The sequence below is a fragment of the Balaenoptera borealis genome (assembly GCF_965194805.1).
Source record: "Balaenoptera borealis genome assembly, chromosome: 9".
NCBI classification, from domain to species: domain Eukaryota; kingdom Metazoa; phylum Chordata; class Mammalia; order Artiodactyla; family Balaenopteridae; genus Balaenoptera; species Balaenoptera borealis.
Genome location: NC_138873.1, coordinates 58,022,563 through 58,046,159, shown reverse-complemented (window position 1 = coordinate 58,046,159; position 23,597 = coordinate 58,022,563). Strand labels below are relative to the sequence as shown.

Genomic DNA, 23,597 nt, shown 5'->3' with positions numbered 1-23,597 from the left:
TCCACCTGCCAAGCCAGGGGACACGGGTTCGATCCCTGGTCCGGGAAGATCCCACATGCTACGAAGCAACTAAGCCCATGTGCCACAACTACTGAGGCTGTGCTCTAGAGCCCGCAAGCCACAACTACTGAGCCCGTGTGCCACAACTACTGAAGTCCGTGCGCCTAGAGCCCATGCTCTGCGACAAGAGAAGCCATTGCAATGAGAAGCCGCAACAGAGAGTAGCCCCCGCTCGCCACAACTAGAGAAAGCCTGCGCGCAGCAACAAAGACCCAACACAGCCAAAAATAAATAAATAAGTTTATTTTAAAAATGTACACTACACGGGGCTTCCCTGGTGGCGCAGTGGTTGAGAGTTTGCATGCCAATGCAGGGGACACGGGTTCGAGCCCTGGTCTGGGAAGATCCCGCATGCCGCGGAGCAACTAGGCCCGTGAGCCACAACTACTGAGCCTGCGCGTCTGGAGCCTGTGCTCCACAACAAGAGAGGCCGTGATAGTGAGAGGCCCGCGCACCGCGATGAAGAGTGGCCCCCCACTTGCCGCAATTAGAGAAAGCCCTCGCACAGAAACGAAGACCCAACACAGCCATAAATAAAATACATTAAATTAAAAAAAAATGTACACTACACATACTGCACTAACTGTTTATACTAATCAAATGTAGGTACTTATACTGCCGGTCAGTTAAAATGCATTAACTGGGTATCTAAGATGAAGCCAGGATCATGTCACCCCTTCCAAGTTAGTATATGTATCATAAGCTTAAGTTTTAAATATTCTAACAGCAAACATTAATTTCAGCATGTAGTTAGGAAAAATCATATAGATACCAAAGACATTCATTATATAATTTTCACAGTTTAAGTTTCCTCTAGCTCTAGATAGCATGTGCCTTAGGTTCAAAATTTCAGAATCAGAGATGATCACAACTCAGTACAGGCAGCCCAAGCTCTGTATGCTGGAATCCACCACTCTAATGCTTCCCACAGACCATGTTCCACACCACAAACTACTTAACAGCCATGGAAGGTAGTCTATTCACTAAGATGGAAAGATCTTGTTATGTGAAAAAAGCAAGATGCATACCCATATTATAATACGCTACTTTTCTCAAAGATGGTGGGGGTGGGGAGTAGGGAATAAGAATCTGCTGTTTGTATATATTTAACAGTTAACACTAAAATATGTTTATATTTGCTTGTAGACATTCTGGGAGAATACATAAAATCTAATACTGTGATTTTTAATAGACTGAAATAAGGATCTGGACAGACAGGGGACAAGGATAAATTACGAGACTTTTCACTATTTAAAGGTTTCTAGTTTTTTAAATGTGATAATACCTATGCAAAAAGATAAAACACACACACAAAGATATACAACTGACTTCCTTAAAAAAACAGAAAAACTAAAGATGTGTCTGATTAAGTGGAGATGCCTAAATGAGCTCTCAAGTATTGCAAAAATATTTCATATTAAAAAGTTCTTCTTAGGGCTTCCCTGGTGGTGCAGTGGTTGAGAGTCCGCCTGCCAGTGCAGGGGATATGGGTTCGAGCCCCGGTCTGGGAGGATTCCACATGCCGTGGAGCAACTAGGCCCGTGAGCCACAGTTACTGAGCCTGCGCTTCTGGAGCCTGTGCTCCGCAACAGGAGAAGCCACCACAATGAGAGGCCCGCGCCCCGCAGCGAAGAGTAGCCCCCGCTCGCTGCCCACTCGCAGTGGAGAAGACCCAGTGCAGCCAAAAATAAATAAAAATAAAATAAATTAAAAAAAAATAAAAGGTTTTCTTATTATTCCTAGAGTTTTACCCTCCGGAGACAAAAAGGTAATTTAAAAAACCTTCAGAAGAGTAATTCAATTTAAGTCGTATGTCCCTCCACTCGCTGTCCTCCTCAGCATTCTCTTTTTTGGTCTTAATAGGCCGAGTTCCTCAAAGGTTTCTCTCAATTAAAAGTTTAGGAATAGAAGAAACAGCCGGTTCTCTTCCTACATCCAATACCTGTAGCATTAGAGCTGGGACCTCACCTAGGACTCTATGGTTTCAACAAAAGTACAGACCTGTTATTAAATGCAAAGCCTAAACTACACCTGGCCATTATCTAAAATGTACCCTCCCATTCGTTCATCGTACACTGAACTCTGCCTACCAAGTGCCAAGCTGTGAGGACTTACTCCCTGTCCTCAAGAGCTAAAGGCGAAGCAAGTGAATCTGGACCACCAGGAGTCTGCTACCTGGGCCCCAACTATACCTCTGCTACCACACACCTCCACACCCTAACCTTTAAAGGAACGGAACCAGGGAAGACCTGGTACGCTACTTCACTGATGGCCAACCCCAAACTGATGATCTGTGACCAGATCAGTAGACTAATACATTATAAAAACAAAAACTAAAATGTTATCTTTAATGCTCTTAATTGTAGATAAACACATAAGATAATATATTCCTTATTATTTAAGTTGGCAGGTAAGTTGTTCACTAATCCATTTAATGATAATAGTACCAGGTAGCTACCATTTCTTTTTTTTTTAAAAGTCACGTTATTCTTTTTTATTTTTAAACAATCACAAATGTGGCTCTTTTGAAACAAATATATATTTTTTAAGTATTTGGTTTTTTTTTTATTTTTATTTATTTATGGCTGTGTTGGGTCTTCGTTTCTGTGCGAGGGCTTTCTCCAGTTGCGGCAAGTGGGGGCCACTCTTCATCGCGGTGCGCAGGCCTCTCATTATCGCGGCCTCTCTTGTTGCGGAGCACAGGCTCCAGACGCGCAGGCTCAGTAGTTGTGGCTCACGGGCCCAGTTGCTCCGCGGCATGTGGGATCTTTCCAGACCAGGGCTCGAACCCGTGTCCCCTGCATTGGCAGGCAGATTCTCAACCACTGCGCCACCAGGGAAGCCCAAGCTACCATTTCTAATTGAGCACATACTACACAGTAGGCTTTGCTTTAAATGCTTTAAGGGGATTATTTCTCTCAACATCGAAAGAAAACCCATGAAGTAGGTCTTTTTTATTACCTTTATTTTAAAGATGGGGAAACTTGGCATGGAGAGATTAGAGAGTTTGCCCTAGGCTAAATGGCCAATAAGTAGTCAAGCAAGGACTGGAACAAAAGTTCAAATTTTAAAGTCCAAGTTAAAAACTTGTAAAGCTTACTGATTTCATTATTTTACACTTTTATTCCTTATGCTGATTTTTTAACAAAGTAACTTAATTTTATAAAAATAAAAATAAATATAAAAATATAAAGTCAATGAAAATACTGACCATACTAATAATCAAATAAATGCAAAATAGTCAGAGTGCTTTTTAATCTGGGTGTTTAAGATTTTTTAAAAACTGATTATTCTTGGTAATGTTTACATCTTCATATGCATCATATACATTGCTTTTAAATGATCGTTAATAAATTTGCATATCATTTAACCTAAAAATTCCACTTCCAAAAATGTATCCAAGTTAAACTCACTGAACAAGAATGCCAGATAAATAAGCAAAAAGATGTCTGCTAAAATATCATTTATAATAAAAAAACTAATACAAGTTGAATGTCCATAAATAGGAGACTGAGATCAGTAATTCATGATGCATTCTTTATGAATTACAGTAGTTAAATAGGATGAGGAAGATATATATGCTTATAACATGCCACAGAACAGTAACATAATTAAATATAATCTGTTAATACAAAAAAATTATGGAAAGATATACATCAAACTTCCATTGGATCTGGGACTATAAAGGAAGTTTTACCTTCTGTTTTATAAGTTTAGATATTACATTTTAGATATTACTTTTTTTATAGAACAGATTTTATAATCAGCTTCACAAAAACGCTTTATTCTTTACATAAAAAAAAAAATTTATCTTAAGGAAAAACAAAAGGGGAAGACCTACTCTATGTTGTCTTAATGTATTAAAAATAATAATAATTTCTTTCTTGACAGATATAAATATCTAATGTTTTTATGTCAATATAAAGTAACTGATTCACCCTGTTTTTCATAATGTCATATAAAGAGTTCTACATCTTTACCAAACCCCAAATTTCCAATCTGTATTCCCACTTGAAAACACACTGAAATATTACTGAATTCTGTTAATTAAGAGATTAAAAAAAGAAAAAATGAGATAAGAAAGACAGTGTATGGCCACTATTAGTTCCTCTTTACTGAAGAGTTGTGTGTTTTAATGTTTCATGATATTAATTCATTTTGAACCAGACAATCTGGGTAGAGGAAATTAAGTCTTAGCAACAAAAGACCTCAGGAGAGTAATCTACTATTAAGTCTTTGAAGGAAATGAGATTGTAAGATTTTGTGAAAAACAAGTAAGTTAGTTACTGTCTGAAATGAAACTGAGCCAATTTTCATTACATACAAAAAAGCAGTAAGAAATCACAATGCATAACTCATAATCCTTTCATATTATTTAAAGGAATGCATTCACATCATTTAAAAGAGTAACCAAAAATACTCAATATGCCCTTAAATGTCAGTTCCTAAAAATTCTCTCATCCTGAAAATAGTCCATTTCACAACAACCAAATGGGACTTCTAAATATACTGTACTCCTTGATGACAAAATGATAAATAAGTAGGTATTACTGGCCTTGAAGAGAAAAAAACAAGGAGAGAAAAACAAATAATAGCAACACTGCTAGATTTAATTGAGGACTTAAGGCATAATGGGTGTTAGAAAGGAGCACCAACCTCTCCTTGGAAGGGTAAGGTACCCTCCTCATTCCCAGGTTTGAGCTAAGGCTTAACTGCTGAGAAAACTGAAGAAAAAATCTCAAGAGGGAATTTTAAAAGACAAACAAGATTCTGGCTGCACAATAACAAAGTCCACTGATGAACCATTGAGATTGCACATGTGGGTTTCTACCAGCACACTCTTAACAAGTCAGCAGGTCAGATGTCCTTCTGAAACACCTTCACCAACGTGCTATGCCGAGAGTCACATTCCCAATGCACAAGAAGACAGTAAAAGACATGACTGAACCTCATTTATGAGTTTGATTTGGCTAGGTTTGGTTTGCTTGTGTTTAGACAGAAGCATCAGAATAAGCAAGGGCTGGATTCACAAAACCAGTATTACAATTACATATACAAACTTCAGATGCTTAAAGCGGAAGTAAAATTAGAGATAAAGAATCTGGCATTTTCTACTAAGTTAATAAATTATTTTCATAAGGGAGATAAACTTATCCTGACATGTATATATTATAAATATCCTTCCAGGATGTCACTTTAAGTGTTAGATCTTAAAAATGTAAGACACTATTATTTAACTGGTATTATAGTCTTTTTGACCCAAATTGTGGGACCTGCCTTCTAATAAACAGCCGCACTTCTAACCACGGCAATAAAACAGAAGCAAAAGAGTCTCTGTCAAAGTCTGTTAAGTCCCACAAAGAAAATGTCATTTTCAGTTTCTTGGCTGATATTTACAGTAATAACCGGATTCAGCTCTGACCTTAACTTGTAAATTACTTTCACTAGCTTGCTTGAAATCTTTGAAGAGGGTAAAGTATCTGGGCACTCATGTGGTCAAGCTCACAAAATGTTACAGTTGTTAAATTATAGGTACTTTCTTAATTTAAAATGTTTTTACAGTACAAATGACTTTAAACTTTCCAAAACTAATTAAATAAAGCAAGGATGTCATTTTAAATATATATCTCCTTAAACAAGAAAATTTCATATTAACAGAATCCTCATCAAATGAATTGTTTTGAAGGATAAGAGCCTATTTTCACTAACTAATCTAACAGATTAGATTTTAAGTCAAGAATACATTTAATATAAGATAATAATAATATAGCAAAAATGTGTTATATAAGTGAAAGTATTAATGACTTATTTAGAAGTCAGTTCAATATACAAATGTGCACACACGTGTGTATTCAAATATTCCAATGCTTAATAACATACTTGGTATTGACTTCCTGAAGAACAAAAATTTATAAATGCCTATTTAAATTGGTACCGTTTAAATTTTCCAATATTTTAAAAACACAAATTAATGTCATTAACTCATTTCCATAAAAGAGATGATCTCAGAATTTTCTTTACTGGGGAAACAAGCAATAAACTGGACTTATAAATGGCTTCCTTAAATTTAAATTTACTGCTCATTCCCCTCATGAGATCTGAAGCTCACATAGAAGGGTTCCAGGGACTTTCCTGGTGGTCCAGTGGCTAAGGCTCCAGGCTCCCAATGCAGGGGGCCTGGGTTCGATCCCTGGTCAGGGAACTAGATCCCACATGCCACAACTAAAGATCCTGCATGCCTCAACTAAATGATCCCTCATGCGGCAATGAAGATCCCACGTGCTGCAACTAAGACCCGGCACGGCCAAATAAATAAATGAGTATTTAAAAAAAAAAAAAAAAAAAAAAAAAGAGGCGTTACAAATACACTGAACCCACCACTCAAAAGAGTGGGGTAAGGACCTAGTCAAAGACTGCTAGGGAGGAGCTCGGCTGAGGGTGTGCTGAGGCGGCTGATGCTTTGAGAACAGGTTCTTCATACTTGGGGTAGGGGGTATTGGTGCTTTGAAAACTGACAGATTTTTCAGGACTCAACCCTTGAGATCTTCATTTATTTGCTAATGTGGGGAACAGTAACCTGGACATTTCTTAACAGTCTCCCAGGTGATTATCAAGTACAAACAAGATTGAGAACTGTTAGCTTAACCTTCCCTACCCACACCCAACACAGTGATTAAGGTTTTCTTAGTCATCTGATTTTTTCATAATTTAACACAACCTACTCTGGAAAGAACAAAGTACATTTTACTCAGAAAAACTTCTGTTTAAACGTGTATCAAATTAGAAGGGAGAAGTAGGTAGGGGGACCCCCTGTAAGATAAATGCTTTACTTGAACTTCTTGTGTAATATGTAAAGATTTAAAGGACAAACAAAACATTTAAAGAAAGAAATCATGAAAGATATGCAATAAAACATGATATTATGCAGACTGCTTAAGAATTCATTAAGATTTCTTTATATATTGATTTCCTCTGATACATTTAAAATTACCCAAAATTACAAGTATTATTTTCATACAACTCTGAAATTTATCAAGAATGTAAGAGCTCGCTGAGAATACAAAAAGCAAGGTGACCTACCTATGTTTATTTAGTCACTCCTTGATATTTGCACCACTGGATCAAATTTAAACTTGCCCTCTCCAAAACCTCTTGTTTTCAGTGTTTATACAAGGGGATTAAGTTAAATAATGTGATATAAGGTACCTAAAGAAATGCATAGTATTAACTAAAAAAATGCAAGTTCCTTTGCTTTATCTTCATTAATTTAAAGCTGTCTTCTACGTTACCTTCCGTATTCATCTTTGAGGAATTTTAAAGTTATTTATACCAAAATAATTCCACCTATCAATTTCTCTTAACAGAAAGATCCAAAGTATGCCCTGACCTTTTTCAGGATCGCAATATCATACTGCAATTGGGGTGGCTAATCTCCCAAAATATATCACAGATAGTGCTACACATATTCTGTGTGCTGACTCATGTAATCTTTTCAGAATAAATAGTCTGATGAGGAAACAAACTTAGAGGTGCTATGTAACTTGATCCATACCACAAAATGTGCGAATGGTGAAGCTGAGAATTCAACATCAGTTCTACGTGCCTAACCGGATAGTAAGTTCCTCAAAGGCACGATCATAATTCTAAATCTTTTGGTACCCACCATAGCACAGTGCCTTGCATCAATCAAGAGTTCAAGAAATGACTGCTGATGACTGATAACCAATCCGTACATATTTTCAGAGACAAATAATGAAAACCTGTGAGTAGCAATACAATCATACCCAATATTTCTGTTTATTTATGAAAGGCCTGTGTAACCACAATACATAGATATGTTGGAAGATATGGACTAAGTCCATTTCTAAAGCAACTTGAAATTCCCACATTACAAGCTAAATTCATCTCCTTTTCAGACTTCTGAATTCATCTGAGTTCTAAAATTATCATTCTGGGGTAGCTCAATATGCCATTATGCTTTTAATGTTCTCTCTTCTAATTTCCCTCCCCATAAAATCAATAAAGTATAGGTTGTAAAGAAAGTTATTTTGTTCGATTACTACTAGCTAGAGGCAGATGCTAGTTATAACTCTCCTTAGTTTAGCAGGTATTCTTCAAGCAGCTGGTGCCCTTTTCCTAGTCAGCTGTTTGCAAGTGTTCCCAGTAGACTTTATGGTACTGCAATCCTGAAAAAGTTCAGGGCATACAGACAGAATTAATTCTTTTTTAGAAAAGAAAATATAAATAGCACTTCCCTTCAAATGAGACCTAGCTATTTCATATATTTGAACTACAGTGAACTTTCATAGCAACTAAACATTACTTTTTAATCATATAATTTAAATACTTGCTGAGAGTCAAAAATATATAAAAATCTCTTATTTATAGGAAAGCTTATCTAATGGAACAAATTTTTACATATTGAACATTTATTGACCCCTAAAACAGAAGACAATATATTATCAAAAGCATACTTTCACACAAAGCAGACTGAGTGCATCAAAATCCAATCCCAATTACTTTTCAGAGTAAGCTGAGAAATTTTAAAGATTTTCCTTACAGTTTCCATAGTAATACTTTAAATAATACTTGAATACATAACATAATGGCCCTCCTGACAATGACCAAGTTTTTATAATAAAAATACCATTTTAAAGTTTCTGTATACAAAGTAATACGGACAAGACATAATCTCCAATATTCTATACAAGGTCTACACAAAGTTTTCAACACAAAATCAGGAACTGTTCCTTTCTCTATACACCCCACATCAGCTGTGCTATGAAAAACATTGTTAAGTTCATTATCACTCTTCAGAAAAAGCCCAATCCCCCAGATCACAGCAGTCGAGAAACAACTCAAGTCTCAAGTTCTCCAAAAAATCTTCATTAACAGCTATAACCTGCACTGATCCCTCTGCCTTCTATTTAAGATTACATTAAATCCAAACTACTGATTTCATACTTAGTACATTCCACAGTATACTGTTGGTAAATACTCAACAGAGATGCCATCTTATGCCCCCAACTATGCTGCAAGCTCACTGAAGACAGGGGAAACATCTTGCTGATTTTTTACAAATACTATCCACCGATGTTTGCCATGTTTTAGGTGCATAAAAAATGTAAAGTCCTTTTTCCTTCCGCTTTGTCTGCTGATGTTAAGCAGACAAAAGAATGAGAAAATGAGTAAGAAGTTAAAAAGAAAGCTTTATCTAGAAACATGATGGTAAAACTAGAAAATTCCAAGGGCAAAGGGAAGATCTGAAAAGCAACCAGAGAGAAATCTTACCTTAAAACAAATCACAGCTAGGTTGATCGCAGACTTTGCAAAAGCAAAAATGAAAAGCAGATGATACAGTAATATCTTTAATATGCTAAGAGAAAATAACTGTGAACTTAGAATTCAATTACCAGCTAAAATATCTTTTGAGAGTAATGGTAAAATAAAGGTATTTTAGATTAACAAAAATTAAAAGAAACTTAATCTGCCCCCACCAGATTCCCACTAAAGAAAATTTAGGCAATGAAAAGTCACAGAACATGAAAGCACTAGATAAAATTAAAAAACAATGAGCAAAATATATAGGAAATCCAAATAACTATTGACTATAGAATAATAATAACGATAATAGTATCTGGTGTAAAAACTAAAACAAGATAGAACTAAAGTACATGACGACAACATCAAAGAAGTTAGGAAGGAAGTGAATGAAGTTTAAAAGTTTTAACAAACTTATTTTGTAATAGTTTTAGATCTACTCAATGCTTAGAAGAGACAAAAAAAAAAAAAAAAAAACCCAGAAGAAGAAGAGGAGGAGGAGAAGAAGAAGAAGAGAAAAGAACCAAGTTTCCAGATATCCAACTATGGATGGCATAAAGTTCTGACGGACAGCTCTGTTCTTTAGGGGCGTCTCAATCTTGGCATTATTCACATTTTGGTAACTCTTTGTTGTGAGAGGCTGTCATATGCACTGTATAATGTTTAGCAGCATCCTGGCTTTTATTTACTAGATGTCAGTAGCATCCTCCTAGATGTGACAGACAAGTGTCTCCAGACATTGCCAAACGTCTCCTGAGGAGGATGTGGGAGGTGGCAAAATGCCGAATGAGAACCGCTACTGTAGGTAAAGAATGGAAAAGGTGGGGTGGGGTCAACTCCTTTTTCCTTTCTCATTTAACTTAAAACCTTACTTGAAAGTACAGACCTTACTTTTCATAATTTAACCGTGAGAAGAAGACTTTTTCCTTCCTTTGATAGCAACTTATCTTGGAACGCATTAGCCATTAGCCTCCTTCAGAGAGAGGTGGGAAAACATACCTTTTTTTGTCTTGCTATACAGTCGTCCCTCAGTGTCTGAGAGGGTTGTTCCAGGACTCCAGCAGATAAAAAAAATATGCAGATGCTCGAGTCCCTTATATAAAATGGTGTAGTATTTACATATAACCTGCACACAGCTCCTGTATATTTTAAGTAATCTCTAGATTACTGTAAAACCTAATGCAAGGTAAATGCTATATAAATAGTTGGTGGCAAATTCAAGTTTTACTTTCTGGAATTTTTTTTCTGACTATTTTCAATCCACAGTTGGTTGAATCCACGAATTCAGAACCCCCAGATACGAAGGGCTGACTGTAATTCCCAATTTCCAGATTTGTCTGCTGCTTTTGGTTCAGAAAGAAAAATAAAATCCACAGATAAACACTGAAGATTCTGTTAAAACATAGCTTCACGTTCTATTCCATCAGCTTTATGTCCTACTTTATTCCCTTAGAGCTGAGTTTCTCCTTTTGGGGAAGATATTTTTATTATAAAAAAATAATCAGAGAGAATTGATAGCTACAGAGATCTACAGAGAGTCTCCCTCAAGTCTTTATGTGAGTACTAAACAGCACACATATATGAGAAAACTACCCAAGGTACAGGGAAAGAACCATCTGAATGAATTAGAGGAAGCAAATTCAAACCTGACCACACAGTGTCTGGAATAGTTCTTGTTCTCACCAGCCACAGCAGCAAATCTCCTAATTAACTGAGAATTAGGTAGAGTACTCAGAAGACTTTGTCTCAGCTGTGGGGCAAAATTAGCCCTGGACTAAAATGCTGTTCTGGTCCACCTAAGAAATTTTAAAAGCAAGACCAGAAATAATCAAACTGATCCAAAGTAACTTAACTATGTCCCAGGGAAAAAACTCAAGAATATTTATAAGAAAAATATCCAGTACTCAACAAGGTAAAATAACAATCTCTGGGATTCAGTCAAAAAGGATCAAACAAACTAAAAAGCAGAAAAAAAATTATCATAATAAGAAAAACTGATTAAAATCAATCCAGAAATAACATAAATGACAGACTGTTCAAGAAACTAGAGCAAGATTCAGCAAATTATGGCCTGTGGACCAAATCTGCCTGAGGCCTGTTTTCATTTGTTTTGTATGGCCTATAACCTAAGAATAGTTATTATATTTTGAAAGGGTATCTTAATAAAAAAACAATAGTAAATATGGAACAGAGACCCTATATGGTCCACAAAGCCTAAAATAATTAGTCTGTTCCTTTGCAGAAAAAGTTTGATGACCCCCTAAGCTCTAGAAATGATTGTGTAAGTAGAGACATAAAAGATATTAAAAGAACTCAAATGAAACTTTTAGAGATAAAACCACAATGACTGAGATGAAAAACACAATGGATGGGATTAACATCACTTTAGACACTGCAGAAGGAAAGAATGCTAAATTTGAAGACAAGGCAGTAAAAACTACCCAAAATAAAACATAAAAAAAGAAAAATACAAAACAAAACAAAATTCAAGTTAATAGAACATCATTAAGCTGTGTGACAACTTCAGGAACCCTAACATACCTCTGGTAAGAGTTCCTGAAAGGAGGGAAGGGGGCAGACAATTTTTGAAAAAATAATGGCTGAAAATTTCCCACATTTGATGAAAACTTTTATAAACCCACAGATCCAAGATGCTTAACCAATGCCAAGCACAAAAAACAAAAACAAAAAAAACCTGAAGAAAACCACACCATGGTAGTGACAGGCAGAGAGTTTTTTCAGTTGCCAGGAGAAGTCAGATATGTGAAGCACACAAGAGATTATAGCTAGCATTTGCTGACTTTGAAGACGGAGTGAGCCACATGCCAAAGAATGTGGGCAGCCTTTAGGAGCTAAGAATAAGAGACAGCAAGGAAATGGGGACCTCAGTTCCACAACTGCAAGGATATAGATTTGGCCAACAACTCGAATGAATCTGAAAGGGAATCCTTCTCCAGAGCTTCCAGGTAAGAGTTCAGTCTAGCCAATACCATGATTTGGGCCTTGTGAAATCCTGAACAGAGAACCCAGTCAAGCCCACCCAAGTTGGACCTCTAGAACTCTGAGATAATAAATGGATATTTTAATTCTCTAGTATTCTGGTAATTTCTTATACAATAACAGAAAACTAATACAAAGTCACATCATAATCAAACTGCCTAAAACCAGTGATACAAAGAAAATCTTAAAAATCAACCTGAAAGAAAAAGACTTATTACATAGAGAGGAAGATTAAGAATGAGGGCATGCTTATCAGACACAATGTAAACAAGAAGACAATGCAGCTACATCTGTAAGTACTAGAAAAAAAATTGTCAGCCTAGAATTCCATAACAAATGAAATATCTTTCAAGAACAAAGACAGAAAAAAAAAAAAAAGGTTTTTTTCAGACATACAAAGCTGAAAAAATTTATCACCAGCAGACCTACACTACAAGAAATGAATACCTGAATGAAATCTGAATCTACCTACACAAAGGCATAAAGGTGCCAGATAGGTGCACAAGTATAAAAACTTTTCCTGGTTATTATTTAGATATCTTAAATGATACCTTTAAAAGACTGTTAAGGCAAAAAGAATAACAATGTATTGTGGAGTTTACAATAGATGTAGAAGGAGTCTACATCTACATGTTTTGTTTGTTCATTTATTTGTTTTGGTGGTAATAAGTGGTGAAAAATCTGACAAACAAATATGGCAGCAAATATTATCAGAATACTCATGGCTTTAATTGCCAGGTGAGGCTATGCATGTATCAAGGGAAATTCAAATTTGTTAAAATGATTAGAAATTTAATTTTTGCCACACCGTTTCCTTCATCATGAAATTTATGAAATCTTTGCTAAGATCCCTATCAGCGTGAAAAACATTGCAAACTCACTTTTCAGTTTTAAACTTTATATTTTGTTATTATTTCTTGATACCACCTCTTAAAAAGGCAGCGAGTGATTCAAGGTCATGTTCTGATGAAACTGATGATATGCTTGACAGTATAATAAGCAGGCTGTGGGATGCTTCAGGGAAAGGCTTTTTATTTGGGCCTATGTCCAGATTTCAGTGACATTTTATCTTGTTCAAATTGATCTCATAAAAAAGATTCACATTCTGATGTGTTTTTCTGGATGCTTCTTTAGCTTTCTTGCCTTTGTAATTTGATTGAATCAAACTGTGTCATTAAACTCTTTAGCTTTAGGATGCACTCAGGCTCAGAGAACAAAGTAAAACCAAAGGAAAAGTAACATTTTTTTATACTTCTTCTATTTCCCTTTTCCCAAACTTTAAGTCTTGAGATAACCACAAATGTTAGTAATTATAATGACTGGTTTCTTTAGTTTCTATTAACTGAAAACTACCCTATGTCTTCATAGAGTGATTTATGTATTTGGAATGACAGAATAGCTGAGGAGCATAAATGAACACAGAAGTAATTTATTTAATAAATATAATTTCCAAAGAAACAATAAGTCTTTTCATTTTATCCATACTATGATTGATCTCACAGTGTCAGTTTACATTTATCATTTTAAGCAACATTTTACCTAAAATGTCTTAAGTACTCAACACACTTAAAAGTGTTTTACATATATTAACTCATTTAATCATCACAATAAAACTATGAGGTAGGTACTATCATCCCAATTTTACAAGTGAAACAGTGGGTCTCAGAGAGTAACTTGTCCCAAGTCTCGCAGCTAGAATGTGGGGAGCCAAGATTCAAGCTCAGTCAGCTTGGATTCACAGGTCCTGCTCTTCACCAACGTCATGCCTCCCGGACTGAACATGCACAAACCTTTTCCTTTTCTCCTATTCCTCATCTTAATAAATGATACTGGCACTCGCCCATGTTACCCTGGATGTCACTCCAGTTTCTTCTCTCTGCTTCATCTCCTGTCACTTAAACCAGTCATCATACGTTACATGTACTAACAGCTAAACTATTCTCCACTGTCCCACTTTCTATATAGGCTCCACTTTCTTCATTCAGGCACATAGCATTTCTCCCTTGAACTACTGCAGCAGCTCTACTCTCAATCATCAGCTTTTTACTGCAACCAGAGTAATTCTGGAAGTGAAAAAACTTGATCACTTACTTTTATTTTTAAGAAGTAGCATTTCCCACAATATTGAGTCTAAACCTACTATGGTTTTCAAAGCCCTTCATGTGCACTATTAAGTCTCTTTTTAGACTAATTTGCTGCCACTCTCCACATGTAGCTTACATGCTAATAATACTGAAATACTTGTTTACAAAAGGTCACAAACTGTTTCATGGAGCATCCTTCATCTACACCCCCCACCCTCTTTGTCTATCTGGCAAAATCCTGTGCCCTCATTCACCTTCATGACAGCTTCTTCTGTGAACTTAGTCTGCCTTCTCTGTGCCGCCATAGAAATTTGTACAACATACCCTACTGTATTAGTTATTTCCATGGAAATGGTGTGGGGCAGATACACTACACAGAGTAACTTAAGATCAGGGATAATACCGTATTCATCATTTCCCCCAGAACCTAGCCTGTAAGTATGGAATTCAATAACCTGGGGTAACAGAAAATCTCAAATTCTCCACATTCAGACTTCATAGGACTCAACTTTCTTAACTTCTCAAATGAAACATTATATGCATCTTTTATATTACCTTTCCAAACTAAACAGTATATTTGGATCAGTATTTCAATTCTGCTGAATAACACTCTATTGGCTATTTAAAAAATATAACTCCCAACTGTGGAAATAGATAGCAGTCAACTTACTTAACACCAACAAAAAAGCAAACCTCACTCTTTCACCAAAATATCAAAGACATAGTTCTGTCTGCTTAGCATCTTTCTCCTTCTCCTTTTTAAGGTAATAACAGCACTCATCTTTCTTTGGTAAACTCCTCCTTGACTCTTGATGGCATCCCAGGGGTTTTCTGTGGGGAAAACCCTCTTGCTTTTAGAATTAGGGGAGGGGGAAGCAGATATGCTTGGAGTTGCCATCCTATGTTCTTCCCTGATTATACGGAGAAAGCATATCTGGGAGTCGGGATGAAAAGAACCAGAGAAATAAAAGGAGGGGGAGAAGGGGTAAAAGAGAGGGAGGAGGAGATAAGGGGGAAAGGAAAGAGAAGAGAAGGAAATAAAGAGATGGAGAAAGAGAAAGAGACGAAGACAGAGGAAAAGATCTGATGACATCATGTGAACCTATATATCCATCTGGACACATAGGCAGCTTTACTCCTGCACATTCTGGTTAGAAAAGCCAACATTCTGCCTTCATTGCTAAAACCTGATTTCAGTTTCGTTTCTCTAACTTCCAACTGAGTGAGTCCTAATACAGAAACCCATCAATTTTTTTTTTTTTTTAGATTATTCCCTCTCCAAGAAAGTATAAAACCCATTTAACAGCATTAACAGAAATTTTGCACATCATTTTAGAATTTTAAAATTCTCCTTACCTTTTTAATCAAATTATAGAAGTAATTTAAGAAGAGAGGACAAATTTATCTGATGCGACATTCAGTCAGTGAGAGGACATAAAATCGTTTTATCTATAGTTCCATAGGACTGTCAGGAATGGCATGCAATTATGATCTTAGTGAAAAGAGAAAGATACCATATTCAAGAGCACTTTTCCTCATACAGAAAGATCCTGCCTTGCATAAAAAAGATCCAAACCAACAGAAGCATCTAACTAAACTCACATTCTGGTAACATCTATATTTTTCTCCTGAGCTCTATATTAATATCCATGGTTAACGACATCTAGTGGGATCATTATCTACATTGCTAACACGGCAAAGAGTTTACTTATGTACTTATAATGACACATTGCATTTGAATGTATTATTCCCCAATTATTGCCCCTTATGAATGTGCACATTTAAACCACAATGAGAACTCTCTACACGCTATCAGAATGGTTAAAATAAAAATATAAATAATATATAAAAATATGAATTAAAATGGTTAAAATAAAAATTAAAAATAGTGATATCACCAAATGCTGGCAAATACATAGAGAAACTAGACCACACTGGATTGCTGATGGGCATATAAAATGCTACTCTAGAAAAAAACTGTGGTAGTTTCTTAGAAAACTAAACACGCAACTACAATATGACCGAGTAATTGCACTCTTGGGCATTTATCCCAGAGAAATGAAAACTTATGTTCACACAAAAACCTGTACCACAATGTCTAGAGCAGCTTTAACCATGTTATAGATGCAATTATGTCCCCCCCAAGTTTCATAAATTAAAGCCCTAACTCCCAAAGTGACCATATTTGGAGACAGGACCTTCAGGGAAGTAATTAAGGTTATATGAGCTCATCTGAATGGGGCCCTAATCCGATAGGGTTGGTGTCCTTATAAGAAGCGGAAAAGACACCAGAGGTCTCTCTGTGTACACACACAGAGAAGAGGCCATGAGGACACAGAGAGAAAACACCTGGCTGCAGTCCAGGAAAAGAGTCCTCACCAGAAAACGTATCTGTCGGCACCTTGATCTGGGACTTCTAGCCTCCAGGACTGCGAAACAATAAATGTCTGTTGTTTAAGCCACCTAGGCTGTGGTTACGGCAGCCCAAACAGACTCATAAAATTCATAACAGCCAAAAACTGTAAATAACACAGATGTCCTTCAACAGGTTAATAGCTAAACTGTGGTCATCCATATCATGTATGGCAGGGAGAATAATGATGCCCAATGATGTTCACATCCTAATCCACGGAACCTATAAGTGTATTAGGTTACATGGCAAAGAGACATTAAGGCTGCAGATGGAATTAACCCATTCAGAAATCTCTTTGACTCCTATAATCTAAATTAAAATGAACAAAGTATTTATTTGAAATAAGTATGAAAAAAACTAAGAAGCCTGGTTCATTCACTACGTAGACAATGAATGTCAATGATGCTTTTATATGAAAAAATGTAAATATTTAATATATAAAATTAAATAAATCTTCATGATGATAATCCTTATAGGGATTGGTAAGGTTTAACAAGAATTATATATATAATTATTTAATCCTATAGGCTCTCAGCCCTGGCTGCATTTCAGAATCAACTATAGAGCTCTGAAAATCATATTCAAAATATAGATATGTGGGCCCCTCCCAAGAGATTATGATGTAACAGGGACCAAGGCATTTGGATTTTGAAAAAGTTCTACAGGTTAATTCTGATGCACAGGATGAAACCCATTAATATAAAATTTAATTACAATTTTAGTCTATTATAAAAACTTATTGCAGGAAACAACTTAAAATTGTAATAATAACAAATTAGTTTAAAACTAATAAAGACATAAAATGGAATACTGTATAGTGATTTAAAATGATGCTGTCAGTAGAAATATGTCTACTGACGTAGAAAGATGTATATAAGTATATATACAAACATAGAACAAAATGTGTGATATAATTCTATTTTTGTAAAAACAAAACAAACATGCACACACATGTATAGAATGGAGTCAATTTTGGTTGGCTGTAGTTATTCTTTTTGCTGCTCCTTTTGCTTGCCTATATTATTTGATATCTCTGAATGACTTCATATGAGTTATATGAAAATAAAGCAACTTCATTTTGGTGAGGAAAGGTTAACCTTAAATAATGTACATACTTTAAACTAAATGAAGAAATATTTTACTTTGAGATAAAGCAAATATGGCAAAATTTTAATAATGGTGAATCAAGACAAAAGGGTATAAGAGTAGTACTATTCATGCATCTTTTCCATAGGACTGAAATTATTCAAAATTTAAAAGCTGAGGGAAAGTTAATTACATAGTTTGGAATTTGGTCCTGGCCCCAAATAATATTCTATTTTATTATAGGTTGAACATTTGACCTATCAATACATGAATCCTTTAAAACAGTTTACTTAAGCCAGCTTACGTAGGTTAAACCAAATATTAGCTAAAATAACCAAAATAAACATATAATTATAGAAATACATACACAAAATATACATAAATATGTTCAATGTATAAAGAAATATATGTATATATATTTTTTTAAATTTAAACTCCCCTACTTCATTAGTAACCAACTGCGTGTATCTCTTTACTGTATTAACCAACTAACTTTTAAAAATAATTTTTCCAATACAAATGTATTCAAAAACATACCAAGCATCAAAAATACCAACTTTATAAAATGATAATCTTACCTCATCTAAGTCTTGGATATAAACTGGTTTTTCCTCAAACCCAACTGGCATTGGTTCACTATAAGGAATCTTTACTTCTTCATATATCTTGTTGTTCTCTCTTTGGAGTCCTTCTGGTAAAATCATCTATAAACATCAAAAATTAAAATCCAATAATAATACCAAACAGAACAATTACTTTGGTAAAGATTCTTTAATTAAAAGAGAGAAAAAAAAACACTATTGGTTTTATGACATAGCACTGGTAAATAAATTTAGCTAATTTAAAGGAAAACAAGAAAAAACAAAACAAAAACAAACAAAAAACCACACATACGCACAAAGCATTCATGAATCAGATATCTCATGTAACACACGAACCATATTATGTTGATGAATTTTAAGTGTACATTAATTAGATGGTATTCCTGAAGACAAATGCAGTCATGTAGCCAGGGAAAATGTGCAATACACAGTATAAAGTTTAGGCAAAAAGTGATGCAACTGCTAAAACTCAAAAACACAAGCTGCATAAATAATGAAAGGGAGGAGAACAAATATGTTTTGAATACCTACCATGCGCTAAGAATTTTACATAAACTGCACTATCTCATTTTCCACAATATTTAAAAATACAATTTAGCATAGAAGAGTCAACTAGTACTAGAATCACAAAAGAAACAGGGAAAATCAATGTGTCATTTCCTCAGAACAGACATGTTATCCAAAAGTGGTCATATACCAATGCATACCTTTGCACCAGCAATGAATGCAGATGTTCTCATGGCTTCAGCCTGGGAATCATAAACATGTGGATAACGTATTTTTTCAACATCCATGTCTCTCTGCCTGCTCAGAATTGGAACGTTTCTAGCGTTCATAAGTGCCTGCTCTCTGTAAATACAAAAATAATAGGCTAAATCTGTAATTTTTATCTTGCAAAGGAAAGCATATACTAAAACAAAGTCATTATAATAACTATTTCATGCAGACTTCCACTATAAAAGAGAAGAAATTAAAGTACACAAAGGAAGTTATTAGCAATCCTGAAATTTTCTGTGTAACCATATAAGCATCAACACATTTTCAGGTACTATTTTTAGATAACATCATCTGATAAGTTTGACTTAATGTTTTTTTATTTATAATTTTCTTCATCACAATCCAAAGATATTTAACAAAGTGTAAATTCCTTTTTTTAAATGGGTTTCAATATTTAAACACCGTGTATAATAATGCCTTTATTTCATTTTTCTCCTTTCTACTTCTTGATAACAATATGGGAAAAAGTATTCATTAAGGTAGGAAAGAAAAAACTCTCAAAATAAATTTGTGTACACTTCATGAAGTTTAACCTAGTGGTGTGTGCACAGCACCAAAATCTCTCACCTACGTTGATGCAACTAAGAATATTCTAATTAAGCGGATCACTGCTTTTTTATCCCAGAAAATTAGGTTTTCATACAATAAAATTCTATTCTTGTAAGAAAACGTGACTAGAAATAAGAATCATCTAAGTTGTTAAAACTAAACTAAATAATGATAATGATACGTTAAAGTAGCAATTACAACACAAGCATTTTTCAGCTTCTGGTTTTTATTACCTGTGTATCCGCAGTTCCTTAGGATCAAAGCACAGGAGTCCTTCTGCAATTTCTCCATCTTCTCCAGCCTTTTTTTCTCGTCTGGCAATTCTTTTTTCTTCCCGGCGATATTGTTTCATTAACTGCTTCTCTTGTTCAGACTGAATAGTGACTTGACAACCGTAATTAGGTTTAGCATTTTCTCCTAAAATTTTTTTGCAATTGTCTGCAAAGCAAATTTAAGATCATATTTTACAAGCTTAACCTTTATGAAAACCATTGTTTTCCTTCTCACCAAAACATAAGATAGCACAATGCTCTAAGAATTCTTTTTTTTTTTAACTGACACATTCAATTATATGTTTTAAGGAGAGTTTTTCTAAATCACAATTTCTAAATGGTATACTGGTTTTGGAAAAGTCAGCAGATATTTTCTTCTTACAGACTAAATAGTTTAATGTTATAAATTCTTGGATATAACATCAGGAACCTAAAACTTCTATTTCACAATTTTGAAATAATCTGTTTATATAATTTCAATAAATATAATAATTATCAAAACTAATTAGCATTTACTGTTAACATAATAATAAAATAAAGATATTCTTTACATATAAGATACTTTTCCCTATGTAATAGGCCTTACTCTGTTAAATTGTCTATATGTCACTGCTAATTTATACATGAAATAAAATAAAATAAAACTAAAATACAGCTCAGGATATATTTACAAGATGACTAAAGCAAATAAAGAAACAGTATGATCCACCTTTTCATGGAAATGCAGGTTTTTTAACCATTTTTTTAATTGAAGTATAGTTAATTTATAATGTGTTAATTTCAGACGTACAGCAAAGTGATTCAGCTACATATATATATATTCTTTTTCAGATTCTTTTCCATTTTAGGTTATTACAAGATATTGAATATGGTTCCCTGTGCTATACAGTAGGTCCTTGTTGTTTATCTATTTTATATATAGTAGTGTGTATATGTTAATCCCAAACTCCTAATTTATCTCCCCTCCCCATCCCCTTTGGTAAACATAAGTTTGTTTCTATGTGAGCTTATTTACTTCTGTTTTGTAAATAAGTTCATTTGTATCTTTTTTTTAGATTTCACATATAAGTGATATAATATGATATTTGTCTTTCTCTGTCTGACTTACTTCACATAATATAATAATCTCTAGGTCCATCCATGTTGAGGCACATGGGATTATATCATTCTTTTCTACAGCAGAGTAATATTCCATTGCATACATATACCACATCTTCTTTATCCATTCATCTGTCAATGGACACTTAGGTTGTTTCCATGTCTTGGCTGTTGTAAATAGGGCTGCTATGAACACTGGAGTGCATGTGTCCTTTCAAATTAGTTTTGTCCAGATATATGCCCAGGAGTGGGATAGTGGGATTGCAGGATCATATGGTGAATTTATTTTCAGTTTGGTTTTTCTTTTTTTTTTTTTTTTTTGGTCGTGCCACATGGCTTGTGGGATCTTAGTTCCCTGACCAGGGATCGAACACAGGCCCCTACAGTGGAAGCGCAGAGTCCTAACCAGCGGACCACCAGGGAATTCCCTATTTTTAGTTTATTAAGGAACCTCCATATTGGTACATGACTCTTTGAATTATGGTTTTCTCAGGGTATATGCCCAGTAGTGGGATCGCTGGGTCAGATGGTAGTTCTATTTTTAGTTTTTTAAGGAACCTCCATACTGTTCTTCATAGTGGCTCTATCAATTTCCATTCCCACCAAAGGTGCAAGAGGGTTCCCTTTTCTCCACATCCTCTCCAGAATTTATTATGTGTAGACTTTTTAACGATGGCCATTCTGACTGGTGTGAGGTGATACCTCATTGTAGTTTTGATTTGGGAAATGCAGTTTTTTTAAAAATGGAAGAAGTCTAGAACCACTAAGAGGAATCAGGTCAATCAAAGCTCAGTGTTTACAAGGTACAATTTAAACCTGTGGTTGGTCAACTCAATATACAGGAAAAATTTTCTTCTAACAGGATTACTTTCTGTGTTTAATTCAATCTTTCCAAGTAGTAGTATCTTGGCTCACTGCAGCCCTAAAAGAACTGATAGGAGTATCACTGAAAGCAAACCAAGTCAATACTGTTAATGTGTTAAGGACCTACTAGGTGCCAGGCACTGCTGCTAGGCTAGGAAGACAATGTAGAATGGAATTGGTCCATATTCTGGAGCACGGTGTGAGTTATTTTATCAACTTCCAATACAGAACAAGGAAGGAATTAAGCATAGCATCAAGAGGGGGAAATTAGCTTTCTAATTCTAAGTCAAATCTTCACAATTCTCAGACATTTGTCACTATCTCATTATATGATTTTGAATAAGTCATTTTAACTCTCAATCACATGAAATAACCCCTCCATATAATGGCTCTGTAAGTCGCAAAAAGGAAAGTGAGAAATAAAGATTTATTACATCTCAAAATTATGAAATAAGATATAATTCCATCTATATTAGAACTACATTTTATAGCTCAAAAGTATTTTTCTAAGTAAGTCTTATATGTTTTACTTTGTAAGTAAATCTTATATACTATTATAATGATTGAATTTATAACCAACTAACTCTCAGTGTTAGGGAAAGAAAGCAACATACTGGCATTTTTCAAATGTACTCTGAACTATGAAAAAAATTAACCTGTTTGCAAAGTCACACATTCAACGACAGAGATATTAAGCAGGATTTTAAAAAATGTGAATAATGCCATGTACTTATTACTATAAATGAATGTTAAAGATTTTGTATGTGAAACTAAATACTTTGGGTGACATACTATATTTTATGCTAATGACATTAACATTTTAAACAAATGTGACAGTAACAAAATACTACTGGACACATTTGTGATCATCAAAATAAGGAAATTAAAATTATAAGAAGAAAATATGTCTACCTCATTGATAGCTTTATAAGGCTTCAATCAGAATATACCGAAATCCCATAAGACTGAACATAATAGGTGATTTTAAAAATCAAGTTATAAAGCACAAATGCTTAAGTGCATGATTCTCCTTGTTGGGTTCAGTTAACCGTAGAGACTGACAAGCAGAAATGAAATGATTAAGCTTAACAGCAATTCTAACACAAAATTTTACTGAAGAACACGTAGAGCTTGTATCCTTTTAAAAAGGTTATTATGACAGAAAAAGTCTTGTATAACTACTCAAAACACTGTCATTTGACAGCACGAGCTAACTTAATTTTTATTTTATGATACACCTCGTACTAAACATTCTCTACAACCATCCCCAAAACAGAATTTAATTCACAACTATCCTCAATTTAGCAGTGAGTACACTATACCCACCCACTTCTCACCTACCTTACATTTCCTGGTTATAAGAATAGAGATGAAGTAGGGTGGATGTATATATATCTGGATAAAAGGATTCAAAGAAAATCAGTATGAAAGATAGAAAATGCTAAATGGCAGGAAGCTATTGCTCTCTAAG

The 23,597-nt window shown here is 34.7% G+C and overlaps 1 protein-coding gene across 2 annotated transcripts in view; it reads right to left on the bottom strand.

Moving 5' to 3' along the window:
• The window catches only part of ASCC3 (activating signal cointegrator 1 complex subunit 3), a 326,479-nt gene that overhangs the window by 234,326 nt on the left and 68,556 nt on the right, over positions 1 to 23,597 (bottom strand). For both annotated transcript variants that reach the window (XM_082405191.1, XM_082405192.1), the window contains 3 exons: positions 20,126 to 20,330; positions 19,274 to 19,415; positions 18,543 to 18,668 (listed from right to left, as the gene is read on the bottom strand). In XM_082405191.1, coding sequence (XP_082261317.1) covers positions 18,543 to 18,668; positions 19,274 to 19,415; positions 20,126 to 20,330 — 473 coding nt within the window. The remainder of the gene's footprint in view (positions 1 to 18,542; positions 18,669 to 19,273; positions 19,416 to 20,125; positions 20,331 to 23,597) is intronic.